Source organism: Balaenoptera physalus (genome assembly GCF_965194825.1).
Source record: "Balaenoptera physalus genome assembly, chromosome: 4".
Taxonomy (NCBI): Eukaryota; Metazoa; Chordata; class Mammalia; order Artiodactyla; family Balaenopteridae; genus Balaenoptera; species Balaenoptera physalus.
Genome location: NC_138891.1, coordinates 144,690,837 through 144,714,312, shown reverse-complemented (window position 1 = coordinate 144,714,312; position 23,476 = coordinate 144,690,837). Strand labels below are relative to the sequence as shown.

General features: G+C 54.9%; 1 protein-coding gene across 5 annotated transcripts in view; it reads right to left on the bottom strand.

Annotated features, from left to right (window-relative positions):
• Window positions 1–23,476, bottom strand: part of AGPAT3 (1-acylglycerol-3-phosphate O-acyltransferase 3) — a 98,870-nt gene that overhangs the window by 30,554 nt on the left and 44,840 nt on the right. For all 5 annotated transcript variants that reach the window (XM_082459892.1, XM_082459888.1, XM_082459889.1 and 2 more), the window contains one exon: window positions 2,155–2,381. In XM_082459892.1, the coding sequence (XP_082316018.1) occupies window positions 2,155–2,332 (178 nt within the window). In that variant the 5' untranslated portion in view covers window positions 2,333–2,381. The remainder of the gene's footprint in view (window positions 1–2,154; window positions 2,382–23,476) is intronic.

The window sequence follows — 23,476 nt, the reverse complement described above, 5'->3', positions numbered from 1 at the left end:
CCCTCCTCTGTGAAGGGGCGGGGGCGAGGCGGAGGGATTGCTTAGTGCCCTCCTCTGTGAAGGGGCGGGGGCGAGGCGGAGGGATTGCTTAGTGCCCTCCTCTGTGAAGGGGCGGGGGCGAGGCGGAGGGATTGCCTTTACTTACTATGAACACAGCAATGCATTAAAAAGCTGGCTTTATCCAGAATTTGGCTGTTTTGTAGTGTTTTAACTTCAGAGTACTGCCGGAGGTGGAGTCTATGATTTTCATCTAGTTGGCATTTGCCCTTTAGGTGTGTACTCATCTCCCACGGTGATACTCGTAAATAACTCACCTGTATGTCCTGTATGATAGGATTTCTAATTCTCCTTCTCACACACACACAAAGGTGGCCTTTTATTTAGGAAAAAACCACCTGGGAACTGAAACTATGGCAGTTTATGCTATTTATTGCAGTTTAAACTATTTATGGCTGGAAGCACGGGCGGGGCTGCCGCCCCTTGTGTGGGGCACATACACCTGGGCGTGGACACTCCCACGGCCTGCTTAGCTGCCCTCCTCCTGCTCCCGCACTGGGAGGGGCCACAGGGACAGGCACGCAGAGTCACCACTTCCCACAGGAAGTAACATGTCTATTGTTTTCTCTTCATTGTAAAAGAAACGTGCTCTTATGCTAAGAAGTGTAAACAGCACACAGTATGAAATAAACATAAGAGTCCCCGCCTTCCTTCACTCCCGGGGTAGTTACGTTTTCTGTTCACCCTTCAGCTTTCTCTAAGCAGGGGTGGCCACACACAAGTGCAGACACGTCACACACGTGTCTTTTAAAAGTAAATAAAGGCAAAGCACCCTCTGTGCTTTGTTTTATAGCTTCCGTTTTCACTTAAAAATGTACCTTGAACTTGGTTCTCTATCAGGAAAGAGAGGTTCTCCCTGTTGTTCTTAGTGGCCGTGTGGGACACACCACAGTAAGCTTCCATTAATGGGCATTTAGGCTGCTCATTTTTTTTTTAATTAATTAATTATTATTATTATTTTTTTGGCTCTGTTGGGTCTTCGTTTCTGTGCGAGGGCTTTCTCTAGTTGCGGCGAGCGGGGGCCACTCTTCATCGCGATGCGCGGGCCTCTCACTATCGCGGCCTCTCTTGTTACGGAGCACAGGCTCCAGACGCGCAGGCTCAGTAGTTGTGGCTCACGGGCCCAGTTGCTCTGCGGCATGTGGGATCTTCCCAGACCAGGGCTCGAACCCGTGTCCCCTGCATTAGCAGGCAGATTCTCAACCACTGCGCCACCAGGGAAGCCCCTAGGCTGCTCATTTTTATATTAGTCTTGTGCTAATATAAAAGTGGTAACATGAGAATATCTGCACACATATGTACTGTTGCAGATATCTTTCTAGGTTACATTCTTATTTGGTGGAATATTTAGGTCAAAAAATGGAACCGTTTAAGTTGTCCATTGCTACCGGCAAACTGCCGTCCAAGATGTGCCCCGTGACCCCAACCCACAGGGCGAGCGGCCACCCCCCGCCCCCCGTCAGCAGCTTCTAAGTCTCTGTCCAGCTGATGGGTGAAGACTGAGTCTATTCGTACAAATGCACACACAGCACAAGGGCGTAGCGGTAACACCTGTACATGCCTAAACACGTACATTTAATTAAGAGACGGGTGAGAGTCCTTGCCTTTCGCAGAGAGATACCGCAACGTTTACACGTGATGACAGGCCCCCCGAGGGTAGCTTCACTGTACTCTGGTGCTAGGGTGACTGGGGGTCTGGTGACCCAAGACTGGCCACGTACCGGCGGCAGCTGTTAGGGCCTGGTCATGGTGAACTGACTTTATCATTGCTCGTTTTCAAATATCCAGAGTACCGTGTGAGACCATGTGGAACTGCCACCTCTGTGGGTCCAGAGGCTCAGGGGTTGGGACGTCACGTGGTTCAGCCCAGTGAAGAGCTCGGGCCAAACCCTGCCCCCCCTACATCTACTGGCCAGGAGCAGCCCCCAGTTCCTGCCGGGGAGCGAGAGCCAGCCCATTGCGTCTTATCTCACCACCACAGGCGTTCACCCCCAGGGGCCCTGCACTGGTTTGTCTGGGATCATCCAGCAGAAAGCTCGCTGTCCTGACTGTCCGTGGCCCCCCGATCCCCGCCGTGCACATGCGGGTGGTACTCACGGCTCCAGAGCGAGTATGCGAGGCGGCAGTTCAGCCGGCGGTACAGCTGCTTGTTCACGGGCCAGAGGACTAGTGTGCAGAGCTGGATGGAGTTGATGATCAGCCCGCTCACCACGAAGACGAAGCCGATGAGGAGGTGCACGACGAACTGGGTCTTCAGGAAGGCAAGCAGGCCCATGGCCACAGCTCAGTAGCGAGTGCAGGGCCCTTCACTGAGAACGGCCGTCCTGCAAAGACGGGGCCGGCGGTCAGGTGGGGCGCCAGGGACCCCAGGGGTGAGGGGCTGCGGGCGGAGGAGGGGTCCACGGTGCTCACGCCAGAGCCCAGATCTGCAGCTACCCCCCACGGCGTCCTCAGGCCCTTGCCTCCCGAGAGCGACGTACGTACGGGGCGGACGGGGGAGCTGACACATCGTGCACACAGGCGTCACCCACAACATGCACACACACCACACACACACACTACATACACACCACACAACATATACACACATGCATAAAAGAAAGGAAGAAAGAAAAGACTAGAAGAAATGCACACAAATATTAATAGTGAGTATCTCTAAGTAAAGGCATGATGGGTAATTTTTCTTTTCTTTTTTTAGCATCTTACTTAAAAGATCAAAACTGCACTCTCAATCTCTATAAAAACATTTCAACTACTGTCTTTTAACTCCCAAGCTGCTGTACCCTTTTTTAGCTGAAAGGCTTTTGTTTTGGTCTCTAACGCAGAAGCGGTGACCCCCCAGGACTCAGCCAGCGTCTCCCGCTTCCCTTCAACACTGGTTTCCTGGTTTCAGAGATGAAGCCGGAGGCTCGCATTTCATGGCTGTACTTGTTCCGCGAGCTGCCCTGATCTCGTGTGGAGAGAAGCAAGCACACGGCTGTGGCGGAGCCCCGGCGCTCCCAGAGCCCGCCGCGCCGCAGCCTGGTGGCCACCGGCACCCTCAGAACCGGCCGCATCGCAGCCTGGTGGCCGCCTGCCTTGACTGCGGCTGGGTCCTCCAGAGACGAGCCCCGCGCTCTCTGCGATGCAGGTGGAGTGGGCTCCAGAGGCCTCCAGGGTGGCCACGATGGGCACACCGGGGCACAAGGGCCTGGCTGCTGTGCCAGACATGAGGCCACGTGACTCCAGAGGACGCCCTCCGTCCGCCCTTGGCCCCGAGTGGCTGCGTGAGGGGTGGGGGGGCGGATAAGCCAGCAGCCACGTGGGGAGGATGCCCAGGAGGACAGGGAAGGAGACGAGGCCTGGCGCCGGGTGTGGGAGCCCCCAGGGGAGCCAGCCCCCCAGGCCCGGACAGGCCTTCTGATGCCCGCAGCGCCCAAGAGCCCCAGCCCCCGGCCTTCGTGTCCAAAGCTCTGACCCCGAGAGGCCCCGAGAGGACACACGTGCGGCGCTGCACACACTTCCTGCCACCGCCTCCTAAACTCGCACGAACCCTGCGGGACGCCGTCACTGCCCCTATGTGACGGGCGAGCAAGGAAGCACAGAGGCTTTGTGACTTGTTCAGGGCCACGCAGCGCAAAGCAGGAGGGCCGGACTCCAGTCCCAGCAGGGAGACCCGCGTCCGTGCCCCCGTGGGCGGGGACCCCTCTGTAACGCACAGGCTCCCACATCAGCCAGGCCAGGCCTGAGGCCAGCTGCCTTCTGGGACCAGAGGTAACGGCTTTGACCAGACCTGACGCTGCCGCCCGGCATCTGGGCCCGCACCTGCCACCCGGCAGGCTCCCTGCACCCCCGGCCCCAGGAGACCAGCCTGTTCCCCACCCCGCCATCCTGGGTCAGACACAATACCCGTGTGGGCCACAATAACCAGGGTCCCCGAAAGCCGGCTCAAAGACCGGCCCATCAGCTGTGATGCTGTTAAAAGCAGGTTCCCCAGGTCCGTGCCAGACCTGCTGGAGAATCAGCTTCACAGAGATATCACTCACACATGCGCAGTGTGAGGGCACCTGTCAGACTGCTGCCCGATCAAGACAGAGCAGCTCCATCACCCCCCCAGTCCACGCCCCCCCAGCCCCTGGCAGCCCCTCTGGGCTTTCTGACACTGGATCAATCTTCCTTTGCTAGAGATTCACATACAGAGGACCGCATGGGATCTGCCCATGGGCCCTGCCTGGCTGCAGTCCAGCCTCTGATGGCAGGGCGGTCTCCAGTCTGTCCGCTCACCTGTTCACCTGCCGATGGCAGCAGGTGTGCAGCCTCTGGCCCCGCACTTTCCCCAGCGAGCCTCTGTGCGGACACAGGCCTTCACTTGGGGATCTATTTAACAAGCGCCAGTCCCTGGTCCATCTCCTGAATCTCTGGTCGAGGAAGTCCATCCCCAGAGGCCCCAGAGAGCTGCACCCCATCTGGAATGGCCCCCCAGCCCCGCTTGGAGGTGAGCCTGGCCGGGGCTCCTGGCTGCAGTAGGCTGTCCTCCCTGGTTGTCAGTCTGTTCCCAGTGCGCAGATGTGGGTCTGGTGTCCTCGCTCCCTGTGGGCCAGACCCCGTCCTAAGGCACGTCAGCAGCTGCAGTCCAGGCCCCTCCCACCTGCCCCCGCCACAGGAGCACCAGTGCCCACCATCTGCTTGGACATGGCTGTCTCTCGGCCTACCGCCTCTGACGCAGCTGGGCCTGACAGTCTTGATAACACGTCAGTCACACGTGCTAACTTGGAGGACCTTCAATGACGGCAGCCCCCCCCAACCCCCGCAGAAGACACCCTGCTCCCCACTCAGCCCACACCCTCCCCGGCTCTCCCCCAAGGCCTGCAGACTGTCAAGCAGGAAAGCATCGACTCGGCAGCCCCCAAGAGTACTGGCTTGTGTGTAGTCCTTGAAAACATTAAAAAAAAAAAAAAAAAAAAAAAAAATATATATATATATATATATATATATATATATATATACATATCTCATCAGACAATTCTAAGTTGACCTCTACATTTTTAAACCCAAGTTTAAATATGCAAGGGGCATAAATTCTGTCATACTGTGAACTTTTACTTTTAAACATACAGATCTTCCTTAACTTACAGTGGGGTTACATCCCAATAAACCCATCGTAAGTTGAAAATATCTTGTTAAGTTGAAATACATTTAATACACCTAACTTCCCAAACATCAAAGCTGAGCCTTGCCCACCTTAAACGTGCTCGGAACACTCACAGTATCCTACAGTTGGGCAAAATCATCTGCCACAAAGCCTATTTTATAGTAAAGTGAATATCTCCTGTAACTGATGGAATACTGTGCTGAAAGTGAAAAACAGAATGGCTCTGTGGGTCCAGCATGGTCGTCAGTGTACCGGTTGTTCAGCCTCGTGATGGCGGGGCTGGTGGGGCTGGCAGGGCTGCGGCCACCACTGCCCAGCATCAGCGGGAGGATCTGACTGCGTGTTGCCAGCCTGGGAGAAGGTTAAAATTCACAATTCGAAGGATGGTTTTCACTGAACGTGTATCGTAAAGTCAAAAAATCATAATCTGAATCATCGTAAGTCAGGGACTTTATACTTTTAAATGTAGAAAATGGGCTCTAAATGCCATACTGATGTGATAGCCACGTCACCATCCATTTTCAAAATACATGAAAGCAAGCTTTTCTTTAAAAGTCAGGAAATTCATTCCCTTTTCTCTTTGAATTGGTATTTCCATTGTACGTCCTCTACAGGATCTCACTGTAATACAATTTATTATGACTGAGAGTCTTTTACCAATCATCTTAACCTAACATTATGTAACAAAAATATGTATGAATATTTAAATTTAATTTTTACATTTCTTGTGCATAGGCTAAATTTAAGTTTAAAAACTTCTTCTGGAATATTGGATGAAAATTCACTCCTAAGCAGTTCCGCCTATGTCACCTTAGAATCTGGGCATTTGGTTGACCACAAAGCCATGATCACATCTGAGAAATTTAACACTGACGTGAGCATATTACTGAATATCCCATCTGTGATCCCCAAAATGGCCTGTGTCACTCCTTTCCGTCCAGGCCCCGGTCGAGGGCCAGTGTGGCATTCGATCGCACGCCCCTGTTCTCCTCTGACCTAACACACTCACGCTCCCACCCCCACTGGAAGAGCCCGGGACAGCTGTCCTATAGATACCCCCCAGTCTGGCTCTGCTTCCTTGAGACTAGTTCATGCTCAGGGTGACGCTGGAGGCGTCCCACCAGGGGCACTGCCCCTTGTCCCCTTCCTGCCACAGCTTGGTGAAGGCAGCGCCCCTAGGTGTCTGAAGGCAAAAGTTCAGCCTGCTGGGCTCACCCCCCAAGTCTGATGGGAGACGTTTGAGTTGATATCCACCCCCAATCACCTCTGACCCCAGTTTCCGTCAAGGCCTCCTCACGCCTAACTCTCACATCCTGAGCGCTAAGTGGGCAGAGCTTGTCCTGGTCCGTAACCACTCCCCTGTAATGGGTGCTGTAGGGACCACCCCTGCCCGTGTGATGCACTTAACCTCACGACACAAATGAGATGCTTCCAAACTGCAGCAACACGCAGCTCTTCCACTGACGCTGGTGTAAGCTTTTAGAAGACACGTGATACGTCCTAGAATAAAAGAATGCACCTAAGGTAGAAATTATGAGGCATAATTGGTATCCATCCATCCCCCGACACCCCCAAGATAACCGCTATTATTCCACAAAGTTTTGTTTTAAAATATAAGACATCAGCCCCTTTTCATTAATACTCAGATGCTGTTCCTGAGCTGGCAAGGAAACCTGAGCCCAAGTCCCGTCATTAGGTAAGAGTTTAGGTCATTCCAGAGGCCTGGCACCTGCACAGCCCGGTCCTAAGGGTATTGGGGCCCCGTACAAGCTGCCGGGACCCCACCTTCTCGGGGCAGGGGACGAGGTGCACTCACCCTCCCCAAAGGGGAGACAGAGGGTGGCGCTGCCACCTGGGGACAAGGGGCACAGAACAGAGGCCGGCCGGGGGAGGGGGACGGGCCAGGCACTCGGCAGAGCCGCGCTGCCCGCAGTTCCAGGGCAGGTGAGTAAGGCTCCCGGAGCTGCAACACGACACGCGTCCCCTGAGAGACACCGACCGGGGCCTCTCTGGAGCTGCCAGAGCCCCGGTGGGGCAGGAAGGGCCAGGAGCCAGACCAGACCCTCCCTCCAGTTCCAGCACTGCCCGCTCCCCGGCCGCAGAAGCAGGACCCTCGTGGATCTGACACTGTCCCTCCAGGGCTTTGGCTGCTAGCTCCGAGCTAGTTCCCGTGGCCACGCTGCTCGGGGCTCAGGGTGGTGAAGGGGAGACCTGGGAGCCCGGAGCGCCTGGACCGGCTCCCCACTACCCCGCCAAGGGCCCGGCCCGCTGCTGGGCTCTGCCGCCGCCACTGGCAGCCCCGACCTTGGCACCTCTTGTTACGAGTGAACTGTGTCCCCTCACAAGGGTATGTTGGGGTCCTAACGCCAGCACCCCAGCGTGTGGCTGTGTTCGGAAATATGGTCTCAACAAAGGAAATCAAGTTAAACGGGGGCACTAGGGTGGGCCCTAATCCAATCTGACGGGCAGCCTTATAAGAAGAGATTAGGACACAGACGTGCAGAGGGATGACCGCGTGAGGACACAGGGTGGAGGCGGTCTCTACACGCAGCTTCTTCCTTCACAGCCTCCGACACCCTGGCCTCGGCCTTCCAGCCTCCAGGACAGGGAGAATCGATGTCTGCTGTTTAAGCCCGCAGCCTGCGGTGTGTGTCAGGGCCCCCGAGCAGAGGAACACGGCCCTTAGAAGTATGCAGGCCTTGCTCCCAGATCCCGTAATTCTGGGCGTGCACAGGCCCCTTCCCACGTCCTGCTGCCCAGGAGGCCCGGGGTCTGCCGGGGACCCTGGCCCAGCCTCACCCTGCTCACGTCCCCTGCACCTGCCTCAGGGCCCACCCCCAGATGCCCATAGGACCGGCACTGGTCCCTTTGTCCCTCTTCCTCAAGAACTAGCCCGTCAGATGGCACGGTCTTCAGATCTCCTTACCAGGCACACCCCCATCTTTGCCCAAACCCTCATCTTTCCAACAACGCCTTTCCACAGAAACCAAAGTTGTAGTCGAGGGCCCATCAGAGTGCTTCCTTGCTCCATGCAGGGAAGGTGAATGGCTCTCTCTGCACGAGGAAGACCGCTATTCCATTTACACACAGGGCCCACGTCAGTCCCTCCAGCCTCTGCCAACGCGGTCTAATCTTACAGCTGGGGGAGCAGCACCTGATCGGAAACTGCACCCCCAGCCTGAAACAGCCAGCGCTCTGGCTCTCCACTGCGGCAGGACCTGGCCAGCTCTGGGGGACGCCACCTCAGCTGACCTGCTGCCCTGTTCCTGCGACCCAGGGAGAAGGCATCGCCGCTGATAACCACTCTGGGCCAACGACCTCTCGGAGCTGAGGTCAAAGCCTGGCAGCCTCACCCTGCCCTGTTGGGCAGTCTCTCCTGAGCAGGTCTGACCCTGAGCACAGTGGCTGGTGAAGGGAGAAGACATTAAACATGCCAAAAGTGCCTCGTGTTTGATGTTCTAGATAGGAAGTCTGGATTATAGGATTAAAAGAACGGTTTAGTTATATGTGATCCAAATTCAAAGTCCATAATGAAGGAGAACCAAGGCTGTTACCTTCCCTTCTTCCTTCCTTTGTCCCATCCACCCACCCACCCATCCACCCACCCACCTACCCATCCATCCACCCACCCATCCATCCATCCATCCATCCACCCACCCACCCACCCACCCATCCCATCCATCCATCCACCCACCCATCCACCCATCCCATCCATCCATCCACCCATCCATCCTTCCACCCACCCATCTACCCACCCATCCATCCATCCAACCATCCACCTATCCATCCACCCACCCATCCACACATCCCATCCATCCATCCACCCACCCATCCACCCATCCCATCCATCCATCCACCCATCCATCCTTCCACCCACCCATCTACCCACCCATCCATCCATCCATCCATCCATCCAACCATCCATCCATCCACCTACCCATCCACCCACCCACCCACCCACACATCCATCCACCCATCTACCCATCCATCCACCCATCCATCCACCTATCCATCCATCCACCCACCCATCCATCTGTCCCATATTTGAGTGCCTATATGTGCAGTAAACAGAGCAGACGTGGTCTGCTATGAGGCAGCAGAACAGAAAGGCCACGCTGGCTGGCTGCATGGGGGGCAAACTGGGGGCAAGCCCTAGGTTTTTGTTTTGCGTGTGAACAGTTCTGTTGTTTCCGAGTCAGGAAATACCGGAGAAAAAGTCTATGAACAAGACTGACTACTGGAAACAAAGGACAGTAGAGAGATAACATTATCTCTAATATTTTTAAAGTATCTTAAGATAATTTAGGTGGCAACGTCTACTGTTCAGAACATAACCAAGAATGGGAATAAACCTCCATCGCTTTCTGAGCAGCCAGTCTGGGTATCAGGGACGCAGACACGTCACTCACAGGGACTCCTTAGCTCCTAGATGGGCTCTTCCCCCCTCTTGCTGTCAACACAGCTGGGACGTGTGGGACTGTGTGTTCTCCTGGCCCACAGCCAAGCCGAAGTGCCAGACGAGAAAAGAGGGGGCGGCGGGCGCTGGAGGCAGGCATCCTGCTGACGGCAGCACGAGGGCAGAGGCAAGCCCGCGACCGGAGACAGCACCACCTGGAGGGCATCGGGGCTGGGGCAGCTCGCAGACCCAGCGGCCCCACGATGACATCACGAATGAGAACATAATGCAGCAATTGTTGTCCACCCTGACCTCGCCCCCGCGCAAGGGGGGCTGCGCCACTCACCGCGGCACTGACGGCGGCCGAGGGGCAGAGAAGGATTTTCATGAGTCTAAAGAAAATTTTAGATTAGACCAACACAATCCTGTTTTTGAGGTTTAAAGGGGTTGGCTTCAGTTCTTGGGTAAATTCACTTACAGGGACCACCTTGTCTTTCAATAAGGCTGAAAAATATGACATTTCTTTGCTAATAATCATGTGTTGCTGGTCCAACCTCATGAGCCTAAAAATTGAATAGGAGGAGTAAAATCATCCCTGCTTGAAGCTGGTGGGTTGGTACTGTATAGACCCAAGAGAGTCCACTGTAACAAAAGTGCCACTACAAACAGTAAAGGCTTACAGTAATGTTGAATGGAATGAAATTAATACAATGTCAGAAGTCAACATTCTAATAATGTTCAATAACTAGTTCTACCTGAAGTAATTAGGAGGCACTAAGACAATAGAGAAATTTATTTCTTTCTGACTTAACAGATCCAGGTCGCTGGCCCCAGATGGCTATTTGGGACAATGGAGCAACCTAGGAAGCCATGCACTGAAGATGCAGCCTGGCAGCTCTGCCCCCCCCGTGGCCATCTGGGGCCCAGGCTGCCAGGAGCCCTGCCATCTTCAATGCATGGCTTCCTGGGTTGCTCCATTGTTCCTCTCTAGCAGGTAGAAAGGGGTAAAATTGGAAGTCCAGGGCTAGGGACTTCCTCTAAAGCAAGAGGGGTGCAAACTCACGATCCAAGCCCTTGGTGACCAGAACGATGAGGACACAGAGCCCTGCTGTATGTCCAGGCCAGCAGAGAGTGTGGCCCAGCGGGCACACCTCCACGTGAACACACAAAAACAGAAGACACAGTGGAGAAGACCCTGTGTACATGTGCAGTAAAAAAGACAAAATACCTAATCACAAACTTCAGAAGAAATAAACAGGTTTATATGGGTAAACCTTAGAATATCCAGAAAGAGACAAAAGCAGAACTAAACAAATGGGAAAACGCTGTGCAGCCGGGGCAACACTGCCCCCCTGTGCTCACGGCCCGGTAAAGCAGCACCGCTCTCCCCATCAACATGTGGGGTCGGCTTCCCGGCCCCGGAACGCAGGCTGGCTACAGGGCTCACCCCCAAACAGACTGGGGTGGGCCTTACGTCATACGATTGACTCCCAAGCCTGGGCCTTCAGAGCCCTTGCAGCTCCCCGTGCACCCTCCGGGCACCAGAGGAGGAAGCTCGGGCCAGCCAGCTGGAAGGTGGGCCCACATGGAGCAGAAATGGACCCACGGCCCCAGGCAGGCTGCCAGCTGACCGCAGCCTCGCAAATGACCCCAGGTGAGACGAGCAGAAAGCCGCCCTGCTGAGCCCAGCCCAAAGTGCTGACCCACAGCTGTGAGCTAAGAAAACAGTGGTTGTTTTCAATCACAACCTTTTGAGGTGGTTTTTTAGATAGCAATACATAAATAACACACAAGCCATTCTTTCTAAGTTAATTTATAAATGTAATTGAGCCCTAATTAAAATACCAACAGGTCCCCCATCCCTCAGCCCTGGAGCTAGAAATGCTGATTCTGCATTCCACATGGAGAAACAAACAGCAAAGAAAACCAAGACAACCATGAGAAAGAACCAGGGAACAGCCTGCAAGATACGATCACGTACAACAAAGCCTCTGCTATTAAGAGCGTGGACCTGGCCTCCTGGAGTCCCTGGGCACCTAGAGCAGGTAAGCCTGCAGCCGCCGGTGGGAGCCATGGAAGCCGTGTGGCCTGAGTGTTGCTGCAGGCTGAGCAGATGACACAGGACACGTCTCATGTGACTGGCTTTCCTTCGCACTTGCCTTTAGGCAGACTTGTATTTCTACTGTGTGTACAATAAATAGGATACAGTTGGGACTTCCCTAGCCAAAAAAAAGCAAAACAAAACAAAACATAAAACAGAAGCAATATTGTAACAAATTCAATAAAGACTTTAAAAATGGTCCACATAAAAAAAAATCTTTAAAAAAAAAATAAATAGGATACAATTAACTTAAAACCATCACTGGGCTCATGAAACTCTTTTGGCATTCCGTATCTCTCAACCAAGGGGTAAGGAAGGTATCATGAAAGGATGTAGCAAACGGCCCCTCCAGGCCTCCGTGACAACCGCCCCTCATGAGAGAGCTCGGCCATGGCAGCAGCGCTCATCCTTGGGCCCTGGGAGGGGACCCCCAGCCCCAGATCTAAGCCATAAAGGTAACCCTGTCCCCAGTTGGAGCGGCTGTTCCAGAGATGGCCCAGTTCCAGGCAGTGGGGCCTGCAGGGGCTCCCAGGAAGGCGTCTGCTTTCCTAGACCAGAGACAGGCCCCCCCACCGTGCTGCCCCTCTGCTCTTGGCCCTCCTTGAGGGAGTGAGGGGCGTCCACGGCAGCCACGTCAGGAGCACGAAGGGACAAGCAAGGGGAGAAAGGACCCATGCTGTGGGCGGCGGCATTGGCGAGCAGCCGGCAGCTGCCACGGCAAGAGGCAGAGGGGACACGAGTCTCGGGTATTTCAACCACCACTTCTGCTACCTGCGGCCCAGACCCCCGCCCGCGCACCCTCACCGTTTCTGGCACTGTTACGCACGCAGGTCTCGCACATAACACACGATGCTCCGGCAACGTTGGCTAAAGGGATGCCTCGTGTTTACTGCGTTCACACGTGCGACACCCAGCAGCGTGACTCCTGAAGCTCGTATCATTCACGTGTCATTACGAGCCGCCTCAATGACAAGTTTCCTGAAAGAACAACGTTACGGGAGAGCCAATGTAGCACGTTACCTGACAGTCTCATCTGAGACTCTGAAAACCCTGTCAAACTCCGGACGGGCCAGTGCCGTTGGCTGCAGAGGGGCTGTGCAGGCTGGCGGGGGAGGGCTCTGGACTCAGGACAAAGGAAACTGCCCATATTTCCGGGTCCCATTGGAGACACCTGGGGCATTGCTGCAGCTAGCAAAGGCCAGACAGATAACTGGCTGCCCAGGCTGAAGGGCAGGGACCGTGTGCAGCCAGCATCTGTCCTGACCGCGAGCTGCTGGAGGAGCCTGATGGATCAAAGGGTCCCCAGGCCCCCAGGCCCCCTCCAAAGGAGGCCGAAGCTCCCCGCCAGGCTAGGAGAAGGGCCTGGGAACTACAGACTGAGGACAAGGGTGGGGAAGTGCTGTCACGTCCCCAGGGGGCTTTCCACTGTGGAAACGGTGCCCCAGGCAAGAAGGGAGGGGCAGCTGGGCGAGGAGGGGGCTGGGGCAGAAGCCCAGGGACAGACGGCCACGGCCACGGGCCACGGTGAGAAGGCATGAGAGGGACCTCCGGGCCCCACCCACCCCACCTACCCCAACTCTCAAAGCTCCAGAATCTTCCGTCTGCCTGAGGTTGCTCTGAGGGTTTGACCGGCCGAGCAGTGGTGATGTTTGCGGTGCAGGGTGGGAGGAACGTGGAGAGCTCCCAGGCTCGATGCCTGCACAGCGGGCCTGTGACAAGCCTCTAGGCCTGAGGACACAGCAGGCACCCCTCACACCAAGGTGGCTGCCTGGCCTGTAGGCACATGCACACACATGCGCACACACGTGCTCACACGTGTGCACGTGCACGCATAAAACAGGCACAGCTAAGTTGCCTTGGATGTAACTTTGTGACAGTGATCTGCCCTTTATAATAAAGACGTTTTACTCTTAGAGAAACAGATGGGAGTTTGCTTTATAATTATTCAGTAAATTGGTTGTTAATGCACTTTTCTACATGTACAATATATTTCACAATTTAAGAAGTTACATCGAGTCCTGGTGTTCCCTTAGGAATGCAGAGAGCTTGTCACTCCCAGCCTGCAACAAGATAAAGCCAGACAAACAGCAAGTTCATGGCTTTTCTTGACCCCATCAGAGATGTGAGGTCACAGGACAAGCAATTAACAGAAAATGTGGAGTGAGGTGGGCGCCTGCAGGGGGCGGGACTGAGCCCCTGGTTCCCGGGGACAGACCCAGGAGGAGCTGGTCACAGGAGGCCACGCAGCTGGGGAGGGTGTGAGGTCCCAGAGCTGCCAGTGCGGAGGGAGTGTCCCCTCCCGCAGGCTTTTTCTCCATGACTCCCAACCAGCATGCCTGAGAGAGTCTGGGAAAAGCTTCTCCTACACAAACTCTAGAATCTATAGGTAATTGACAGTGCTTTTTAAGTAAGCAGAACACAAATCTTAAAGGATGAACAAGGCCACTTACAAAGAAAAAATGTCACATTTGCCATTAAAGAGGCATCATGTTTCACACACTTAAAAAGATAAGATTTTTAGAAAGGTAGGATTGGGACATTGGGATTGACATATATACACTAATATGTATAAAATAGATAACTAATAAGAACCTGCTGTATAAAAAATAAAATAAAATTCAAACATTCAAAAAAAAAAAAAAAAGGTAGGATTCAAAATGGAGTAAACACGACGGGTTTCAAATGTCCACCTCGGCCTCTGTCCAGAGGGAAGAGCCCACTTCGCGGGTCCCAGAGCAGCCGCGACCCAGAGGCGTTCGGAAGAGGTCAGACTCACCCCAAGTCGGAGAACGAGGGTCGCCTGTCACTCAGCAGTCTGCCTCTCATTTGAGCTTCTGGCCAGAGCACAAACTCAGAGCATCTCAGACATGCACGTTGTGAAGTAGAGGATGGTTTCCGAGAACATTAATCAGATGTTAGGTAGAAACGTTAGGTAGAAAGTGAAACGAAGACTGTCACGAACGCCGCGCACCCACTTGCTGCACACGGCCTGACGCGGAGCAGAGGCGTCGCCCCGGGACCCCGGGACCCCGGGACCCCGGGAGGCAAGCCCTGAGCTCCTCCTCCCTTTCCTACCAGTAGCCGGACTGGAAAGTGGAAAACCTCTGCGGTGGGGCTGGACAGCAGCCTTCAAGGCCACAGGGCAGCAGCCCACTCCCGCCCCCAGGGCTGCTCCATCCCCACTTTGCCCCACCTGGAGGCTCCGGTTACAAGTCCCGGGCAGGGCAGGGGGCGCTGGACGCTGGGGAGACCTCTCCTGTGCGTGGGGGGCAGGTGCCGGAACCGATGGCCGCCCCCTCCCTGCTGCATCCCCACAACGGAGCTTCTCACCCTGGAATCAGTGTTTCCAGTACAAATGGGAAACGCTAGTGGAGTCTGATGAGATTTTATGGGCAGTCCCACTGGCTCCCTCACATCCTTTGGTGAAGGTAAGAGGTGATCTATAAACAGACAGGTAAATCCTAAATTCTTCCTCACTTCGTTTCCTTGAACATGAATTCATCCCTTTCTCAGGCTTTGTCTTTCTTCTGTTTTCGCCCCAATCCCCAGAAGTTTCACCAAAGCCCTTTGTTCTCAAGTTTACCCCAAGGATGCCTCTTCACAGCAGGCAAGACCGACAGCAGCACCTGAGGACGGCTGGGTCGCGGGCAACGCGGGCGCATCAGGGGGTGGGGTGGGGGAGGAGACCCGAGACCACTGGACGCGACCACTGGACGCGACGCAATCAGAGGCCTGCAGGGCGCCCTAGAAAGAGCACGGCTGTATCTGAGGAACAGGCCTTGCTTTTTGCTCTTTTGGGGGGAACCAACCTCTTTCTGTGATCACTTTCAGATGATCCTGCTCGGGGAGGACAGGTCAGCAGCTGAGGGAGGACGGCTGCCTCTAGGGCAGACCTAGTCCCACAGTGTCCTTCCCTAAAAGTCGGGGCAAACCTGCAGCAAGCAGGCTGGCTGCCGTTCTGCCCCGATCTCACCCAGCACCCAGCCCTCAACAGAAACAGCACAGGAATTGATGACGAATCCTGTAGGTGAAGGCACCAGCCACACACCTCCCTCCGATAGCCCCGTTATGTAAGGTAACACATCTGCTTCCAAAGATATGAGTTATAACAAAATTTGTTAATATTTAAAAGGCACAACAGATAAACATTTTCTGAGTTTAATGTTAATACAGCCACGGAAAGAGTTACCAGGGAATCTGGTGACCTTTACAGATTTGTCCAGCTGTGACAGAGAGTTAATACCGAAGCCTGAGCAAGAAGACAGATGATGACCTTTCTAGCTCTTTCTAGCGCTGGACTTTCCTCCTTTATCAATAAATACTTACAAAGCACCTGCTGTGGGCAGCCAGTTTTTGCATCCCAAGAGATAATGGCGCAGACCACCTAAGTTCAGGACGCGATGCTCTACTTGACAGAAAGACCAAGTATCAAGATAGAATAATGCACTGAGCGGAAGAAAAGAAAATTAAATTCATGAAATGGCAAAGATTCACTAAGGATTAATTTCATCTACTAAACGATACCCCGTTATGGTGGCAATGCTTTTGCAACATTTAAACTGTTAAATTGCTTATGAAGTTTTAATCCCTTCCAGTCAGCGTAGAAACTCCAAGTCCTATACATTTGGCGATGCTGACGGAAGGTCCCAACACGGCTGGAGCGCTCCCCGCCCCGCCCCCTGCCCCTGCGTGAATGGCCACGCACTCTGTCCAGTTCCCTTTGGAAAAAGCACCGGGAACGATCGCCCTCTCTGAGCTGCTCCTTCTTATCTCCTGCACAGCTCGCTCACTCCCATTCTATGGATTTTTCTAAATTGTAACATACATACCAGTGACGGGTCTATTGACTGAACCAAGAAATAATAATACATTCGTACGACAAACACTTTATTTTCATATTAAATGTACTGAAGTGGTTATCTCACTACCAGCAGCAGCCGCTTCCTAAGTGCTTTCAGGTTGAAACCTTTATTTAGGTCAATAGCAGTGGAACACAGCACGTTTTTCCTCTAGGATTTGATGCTTGAGCACAATCCAAAATGTGGCCACTTTACAAATTTCACAGAATTTGGACCCTGTGACCAAGAACAGTAGAATTTAATTCCATGATTCTCCTCCTACTTTCCCCTGGACTCTCCTTCCCCACAAAAAATGTGCTGAAATAAGTCACACTATCTGCAAGAACTTGTTAACTCAAGTTCTTTTTTACCTTCTTCTTGCTTTCTTAATCTCTGCCTACACCTTTGTGCAGCCCCTTTACTAATCCTCCCTTCACACATTTGTTTTCTATCAGGACGCTGACATACAAAGAAGACAAAAATTATGGCAACCTCATGATAGGCAGGGTTTCAGAAACTTTAACTTCCACTCATCCTTTGTGAAAAGATTATCTGAGGATGCAGTCCAGCAAAACAAGAAGGAATCTAATGAAGAGGAAGACATGGAATTTAAGAAGAAGAAGAAATAGGCAGTTCTGCAATGAAAAGAAATGCCAGGATAACAACTTTATAGATGGCCTGGAAAGAAACTGGTCCAAATTAAAACAGGAAATCTTTCAAGAAGAAAATAGAATTTGTTCAACAAAGAATATAACTAAGGAGCTGGAAGTTTTTGGTATTGAAGAAGGAATATGTTTCTTTTCTCAAAAATAAAAAACAAACCAATTAAGATTTTTCAAGTCATAAAAATGCTATGCAAGGAAATTGTGATCCAAATGTAAATCAAATTAACAGGGGGGTTTAATGAGGTGCTTAAAACTTCCTCCTTCAAGCAGCAAAGACTTATTGGCTTAGATTTCTAGGTCTTCCTTTGCAGCATCTGTAGCAACAAATTTTTAAAAATTTTATTGTGAATGCTGTTTCTGGACTTTTAATATTTACAATCAACCTACGAAAGCAGCATGGAGAACTTAATTATAATTACACAACAGAATATGAACATCATAAACCCAAATTATTTTACATAATGGGGGTCTAGAGATTTTTGTCTAAGTTGATCCAACAAAAAGTGGAAATTTGAGTCCATTAAAGTTTTAAGGGAACAGTAAAATAACTAAAAACAATAGTATGAGTAACAAAACTTAGTGGCAGCACTGGAGAGAAGGTGGGAGGTATGTAAGTTGACTAAATCTCTCATCACTCAGCGTGAGGAGTCGACAGGTACCGCTGATGAGGATGGGGGTTTAAAGGTCCATCTTACACACTGATAACCAGAAATCTAGTACAGTGCCTGGGACACGGTGGATACTCAGTAAAAATCTGTCGGGGAACTGGATAAAGTTTAAGTCAAGAGAGAGAGGCACGTGCAAACTCTGTGGAACGAGCCCGAGGGCTCATTCTCAGTGTCGACTCTGAAGATGAATTCTGTCAATGCGCCAGTGTCCACCCTCAGTGCCCAGGGTCCCGCCCGCCCGCCGCGGTTTTCTCCACCAGAAAGGAGTGTGTTGGCACTGGGGCTTAGGACTGCATTCTTGTCCCGTGTCTGTGGCCTCAGCAGGTGACGTGATCCTTTTGAATTTCTGTATCTGTTTGAAGGTGGGGATGAGGCAGCCTTTACGTGCAGTAGCACAGGCCAGCTCTGAGGGTTAATAAGCCTCCCTCCCTCCTTCCTTTATAAACAGCTGAGGTCTGAAACAGCCTTTGTAAGCCAAGTTTTAAAGGGCGTTCAAGTTCCCAGGTCAGCAAACAAAGGTGCTATTTTTCCCTACAAATTATAGATATCTGAATCATTTTGAGCGTCTGTAAAACCGCATAATTCAGCTGCTAACCCCAAGACACGGCTTGTACAAGAGGGTCCTGTTGCCAAATTAGTTTGGGAAATCCTGTGTGCCCCACTCCACGCTGAAGATAACGGATACACACTCTGAGACTTTCGGCAGGGAAGAGGTGGGCTGACCAGTTGCTTCCCGAACTGTGAGCTCAGTGAAGCCTTAGTGTCTCTTGTTTGCCAGTTTCACTAATTCAGACTCACTTTCCCTCCTAGCTCTACATTAATGAGGTTTTAATTATTCTCTACACATTTCATTTTGAAGGGCGTGGTTGAAATCTGATTATTGGACATGGTTATAAATAACTAACATGAAAAACAGCTACCGTTATAATTTCAAACAAGGTTTTCAGCGCTAGGTTTTTTTTTTTCTCCCCCCTCCCCCAGAACACCCCAAAACCCCAGAGCAATAAACACACTTCAACAGGGAGGGAAACTTATCAAACTTAGCAAGGCTTCCTGAGAAAAGCAGGGCTCCATCCTGGCCCCGGAGCCCAGACGTGGTGACTCTCCCCCACCTCACTCCCCGGTCAGAGGTTCCGCGTGGCACCTTCCGTGACCCCGCAGGGCTGCCAGACCAGACTCCCCCGCATAAAGCCTCGAAAGGGGCCCCCCTCACAGGGCAGGGCACCTTCTCCCCCAGACCATGCTGGCCGCGTCCAGCGCCCTTGTGAGTGACGGGTTCACACCCAGCGGGAGACGGAGCCCGCTCTGGCCGGAGTCCCTGCCCACGGAGAGAACCAGAGGAGGCGAGGCCTCTGTCCTGGGTGCTGGGACGGCCCGGGCAGCTGTGACTGTAGCCACCCAGGTGCCCGCCAGGGGAAGCTCCCTCCCGCTGGACTTCCCGTGCTGCTCCCTAGGGGGAGCCGAGACTTACATGATCTGCAGCACGGAGGCTGCCACCCTGGCCCTGAAGTGTGCACACGTCCACGAAGGTGCGCCGGCCTCTCGCGGAGCAGGACGCTCCTCCCCGCACCCTCCGACCGGGAGCTGGGCTGCGTCTGTCCAGCGAGCTGCGAGCCCCCAGTCGCCCCTCCGCAGGGGGCCTTCCGCAGGCGCTAAGCCCGTGCCCGCCCGGAGCAGGGCGCAGGGTCACTGGGGACATCGGCCACGGAGAAGGCGGCGCTCGAGTCCAGCACTGGCTGGGGAGGACGGCTCTGTAGACCCAGAGAATGAAAACCTCGACACCCCCTCTCAGTTCTCAGCCTCGGGGACCCCCGACAGGGGCTGCCAGACTCTCTGGTCGGATCATGGCTGCTTCAAGAATGTTCCTTGAACTGGGTCTCTACCCGTTTGTGGATCAAGCAACCATTGAGTGGCTGGAAGGAGCGTCGGCGGAGGGAACGTGGGAGGACAGACCAGACTAGAAACCAGCCAGCCCTCCCCCGCGTGATGCAGCCTCTGGCCAGGGCCGCCACCCTCCCCTGCCCCACGCCCAGCAGGAACGCACAAACTGCCCCCCACTGCCTTGACTCGCCATCGACATGATGACCTGAGGCCGGCCCCCCGCGGAGGCTACCTGTGGGCAGTGGTGCTGCACTCCTGTGCCGTGGTCCTTCACCCTCAGCAGTGTCCCGGAGTCTGTGGTAAAGTTACAGGTCACTCCTCCTCTGGGGGCCACTCCTGGCCAACAACCGCTACTACTCACCCTCAGAAGAGGCCAGGGACCCATTTAACAAGGGACACAAGTCTAATTAGGAATTAGGGCTAACTCCTCCCCACACTCATGTGTTTATCTTTTGGTTCTGTGTAATCCTCATTTGTAAATTGTATTAACCCTGGGGGTGGTGCTGCAGAGCTCGGGGCCAAGGACAAGGCTGCCCAGGGCGGGGGGGTGGGGGGGGGGGAGCCCCCCGCCTCCCCGCCTGCCGCCTGCAGGCCTGGTCCCTCCTCGTCATCAGAAACAGAACCAGCACTAATCGGATCTGTGGGACAGAAAGCTTCCAGATCAGAGAACTGAATTCCCAATCAGACAAGTACAAAAAGGAAGGAAACAAAAATAATCCCGGGACAGAACCTTCAAAAGAGCAGATGTCTCCTCACGGGAAGCTACCCCGTTCTCCAGCTCTAGCAAATAAAGCCAGCCCCGGACCTGGGGTCTGGGCTCCGCACGGCCGCCCCGCTAGCGGCCGCTGTCGGGTGGGCGCCGCCCCGTGTGGGTCGCTCCCTGAACTCGGTGGCATCACCGTCAGCCCCCTGCACGAGGTTGGCACCTGCAGAGACAAGACATCGGTGTCTCGCTCTCCAGACGGAAACTGGGGTCCCGGAGCTCACAGGCCCCGTTTACGATCCCAGCCTCGCGAGGGGCCAGGCTGGAAAGGAGCGTCGGGAGCCCAGGCGTGTGTGGTCTCCGACTCGCCACCTCCCTGCGTTCACGGCAAGAACTGGTGGGCACTCCCATCGCGATGGCGCACAGGGTCCGGGTGATTCGCCGTAAGCCAGCTCGTCCTTTACGGCTACGACGAGTGGCATCCCTTTAATGGAAACTGCCTGTTTTCCACTTAATTTACAGACCACCGTGTACATCAGCCGCCGTGGCAGCCTCGCCTCGGGGAGACGCAGCTGGCTCTGGTGACCCGCTTCCCTTGTTTGCTGCCAGGCCCCCACCGAGGGAAGGGACTGTTTGTCAGTGCGGAGAGCAGAGGGGGCAGAGCCGCAGCAAAAGCAGAAGCAAGCACGGTCTCCCCTGCCCGCCCCCCGCCCCCGGGACAGCCCGGCCCGGGCGCCGGCCACGCTCACCAGTAGAAATAATAGGCCAGAACCACGGCCAGCAGGGCGGCGCAGACCCCCCAGAACAGGCAGGCCGAGTAGCTGGCCAGCATCTTCGGATCCTTCTGAAAGTCGGCGAAAGGAGACTGGCAGCGGGGGCGGGTCAGCCTCCAGCCGAGGATGAGAAGAGCTATTATGGCCAGGCCCACACGGCCTGGGTCTGTCGGGCCTCAGCCACCCAGACCATCTGCCCTGCAAAGAGGGGACACCACTTCTGGGTCCCGCCTTCCCAGCAGCGGCCTGCGGGTCTCAGCGGCCAGCGCAGATGCAAACAGAACTTCTGGAGCCACGCAGAAAATGCGGGCCTCTCCTCGGCCACGGCGGGGGCTCTGCGGGTGCACACTAATCCAGTAATCGGCTTGCAGCCTGGAGCCGTCGTAAGCAGGTGGCGTCACGGGGCTCGGCCAGGAGACAAGTCAGCGGGCCCCCCAGCCCCGGACCCGACTGCGGATGGAGGGCACACGCGGGAACCCCGACAGCACAACACCCCCCCAACCCCGCCCGGTCTGGGGCAGGTCACGCGGTGAGCTAGAAGGGCGGGCCTGGCTCGGCCCCCGGGCTGGAAAGGTGACAGGCAGAGGTCCTCTATGCAGGGCTGGGTCCGGGTTCACGGGCTCCCCAGCCCCCTAACCGGACGCCAGGCCACACGCGCCGCCCAGTTCCAAGTCCGGGCGCTGCATGCACGGCCGCTCTGGCACCGTCTCTGCAAAGAACCGTGGGGAGGAGTTGCCCCTCTTGCTCTTGGGAAGGGTGTGGAATGAACTGGATGAGGGAACAAGCAAACTGGGGGCTGCTGTCCTCCGATGCCTCCCCAGCCTGCGATGTCTGAACCTGCAACGAGGGGCCGAGGTGAGATGAGGTGACCCAGGGGCAGAGGTGGCCCCCGCGAAACCCGTTCCCAGGGCACAGACGTGCGAGGAGCGGCGTAAGACTTTCTGAGGGTTCTTCACGCCGTACTGGGATGGGACGGCAGTCGTTACGCTGTCCACCTTCGTGGCACTCGGCACAAAACACCGTCTTCCAAACCGGCAGCTGCCCCGGCTGCCGCCTGCCTGGCCCCCTCGCAGCCCTGCGCCCTGCACGGTGGGGGGACCCACAGCTGGAGAAGCCTGCTCGGGCCCCGAGCTCCACAGTGAGTCTGCGGGGTGTGAACATCCCCGAGTGCCCTGAGGCAGCTGACCTGGGGCCTCTGGACAGGCTCTGTAAGGCTCCTTCTAGATGCACGGTTCTGCCATTCCAGCCTCTGGCTCCCGGCCCAAGAAGCTACCAGGCGAGGAGGCAGTCATCACTCGGCCACTGAGCCCACGGGCGGGGCTCCGAGCACGGCCCAGCATGGCCCCACTGGCTAAGGCTTGCCAGTCCTCAATCCCTACAGCAGTGGAGGAGCTGCTGAGCTGGGAGGCCAGCTCCTCGGAAGACGCGCGGAGCCCCAGGAGAGGACGCGCCTCTGCCTTCCCAATGAGTGATGACAGCCCTCCTCCCCCAGAGCTGCCCAGTGATCTACGTCCGCAGAGCAAGCCCCCAAAGTCGGGCAGACGCAGCCCTGAGAGCCTGGGGCCCTGGGTGCGTGTGCTCGTGGGGCGGCAAGGATGCCGCCCGTGAGGTTGTAACCTGTCACCGAGCGGAGGTCTCTCCCGGGTCTCCAGGGAAGGCGGCAGGCGCCCTTGACTTGACGCTTGACTGGCAGCACCTGGATTCAACCTTTCCCCTGAGGCCAGTTACCATTTGAAACGCGATTTGTGGGGCTTCCCCGGTGGCACAGTGGTTAAGAATCCGCCTGCCAATGCAGGGGTCACGGGTTCGAGCCCTGGTCCGGGAAGATCCCACATGCCACGGAGCAACTAGGCCCATGAGCCACAACTACTGAGCCTGCGCTCTAGAGCCCACGTGCCACAACTACTGAGCCCACATGCCACAACTACTGAGCCCACATGCCACAACTACCAAAGCCCATGCGCCTACAGCTCGTGCTCCGCAACGTGAGAAGCCACTGCAATGAGAGGCCCGTGCACCACAACGAAGAGTGGCCCCTGCTCACAGCAACTAGACAAAGCCTGCGCACAGCAACGAAGACCCAACACAGCCAAAAATAAATAAATAAATTTAAAAAAAGAAAAAGCTACTTGTGAGGACTTCCTGAGCCCCACTTGGCTCTGCCCTGCTCCTGAAAGGCTCTCCAGGCCTTCTCCACGCGCAGCCAGAACTAACTGCTCGTCTGAAGCGAAATCAGGCCACGGCCCACCCTGCTGCCACTGCC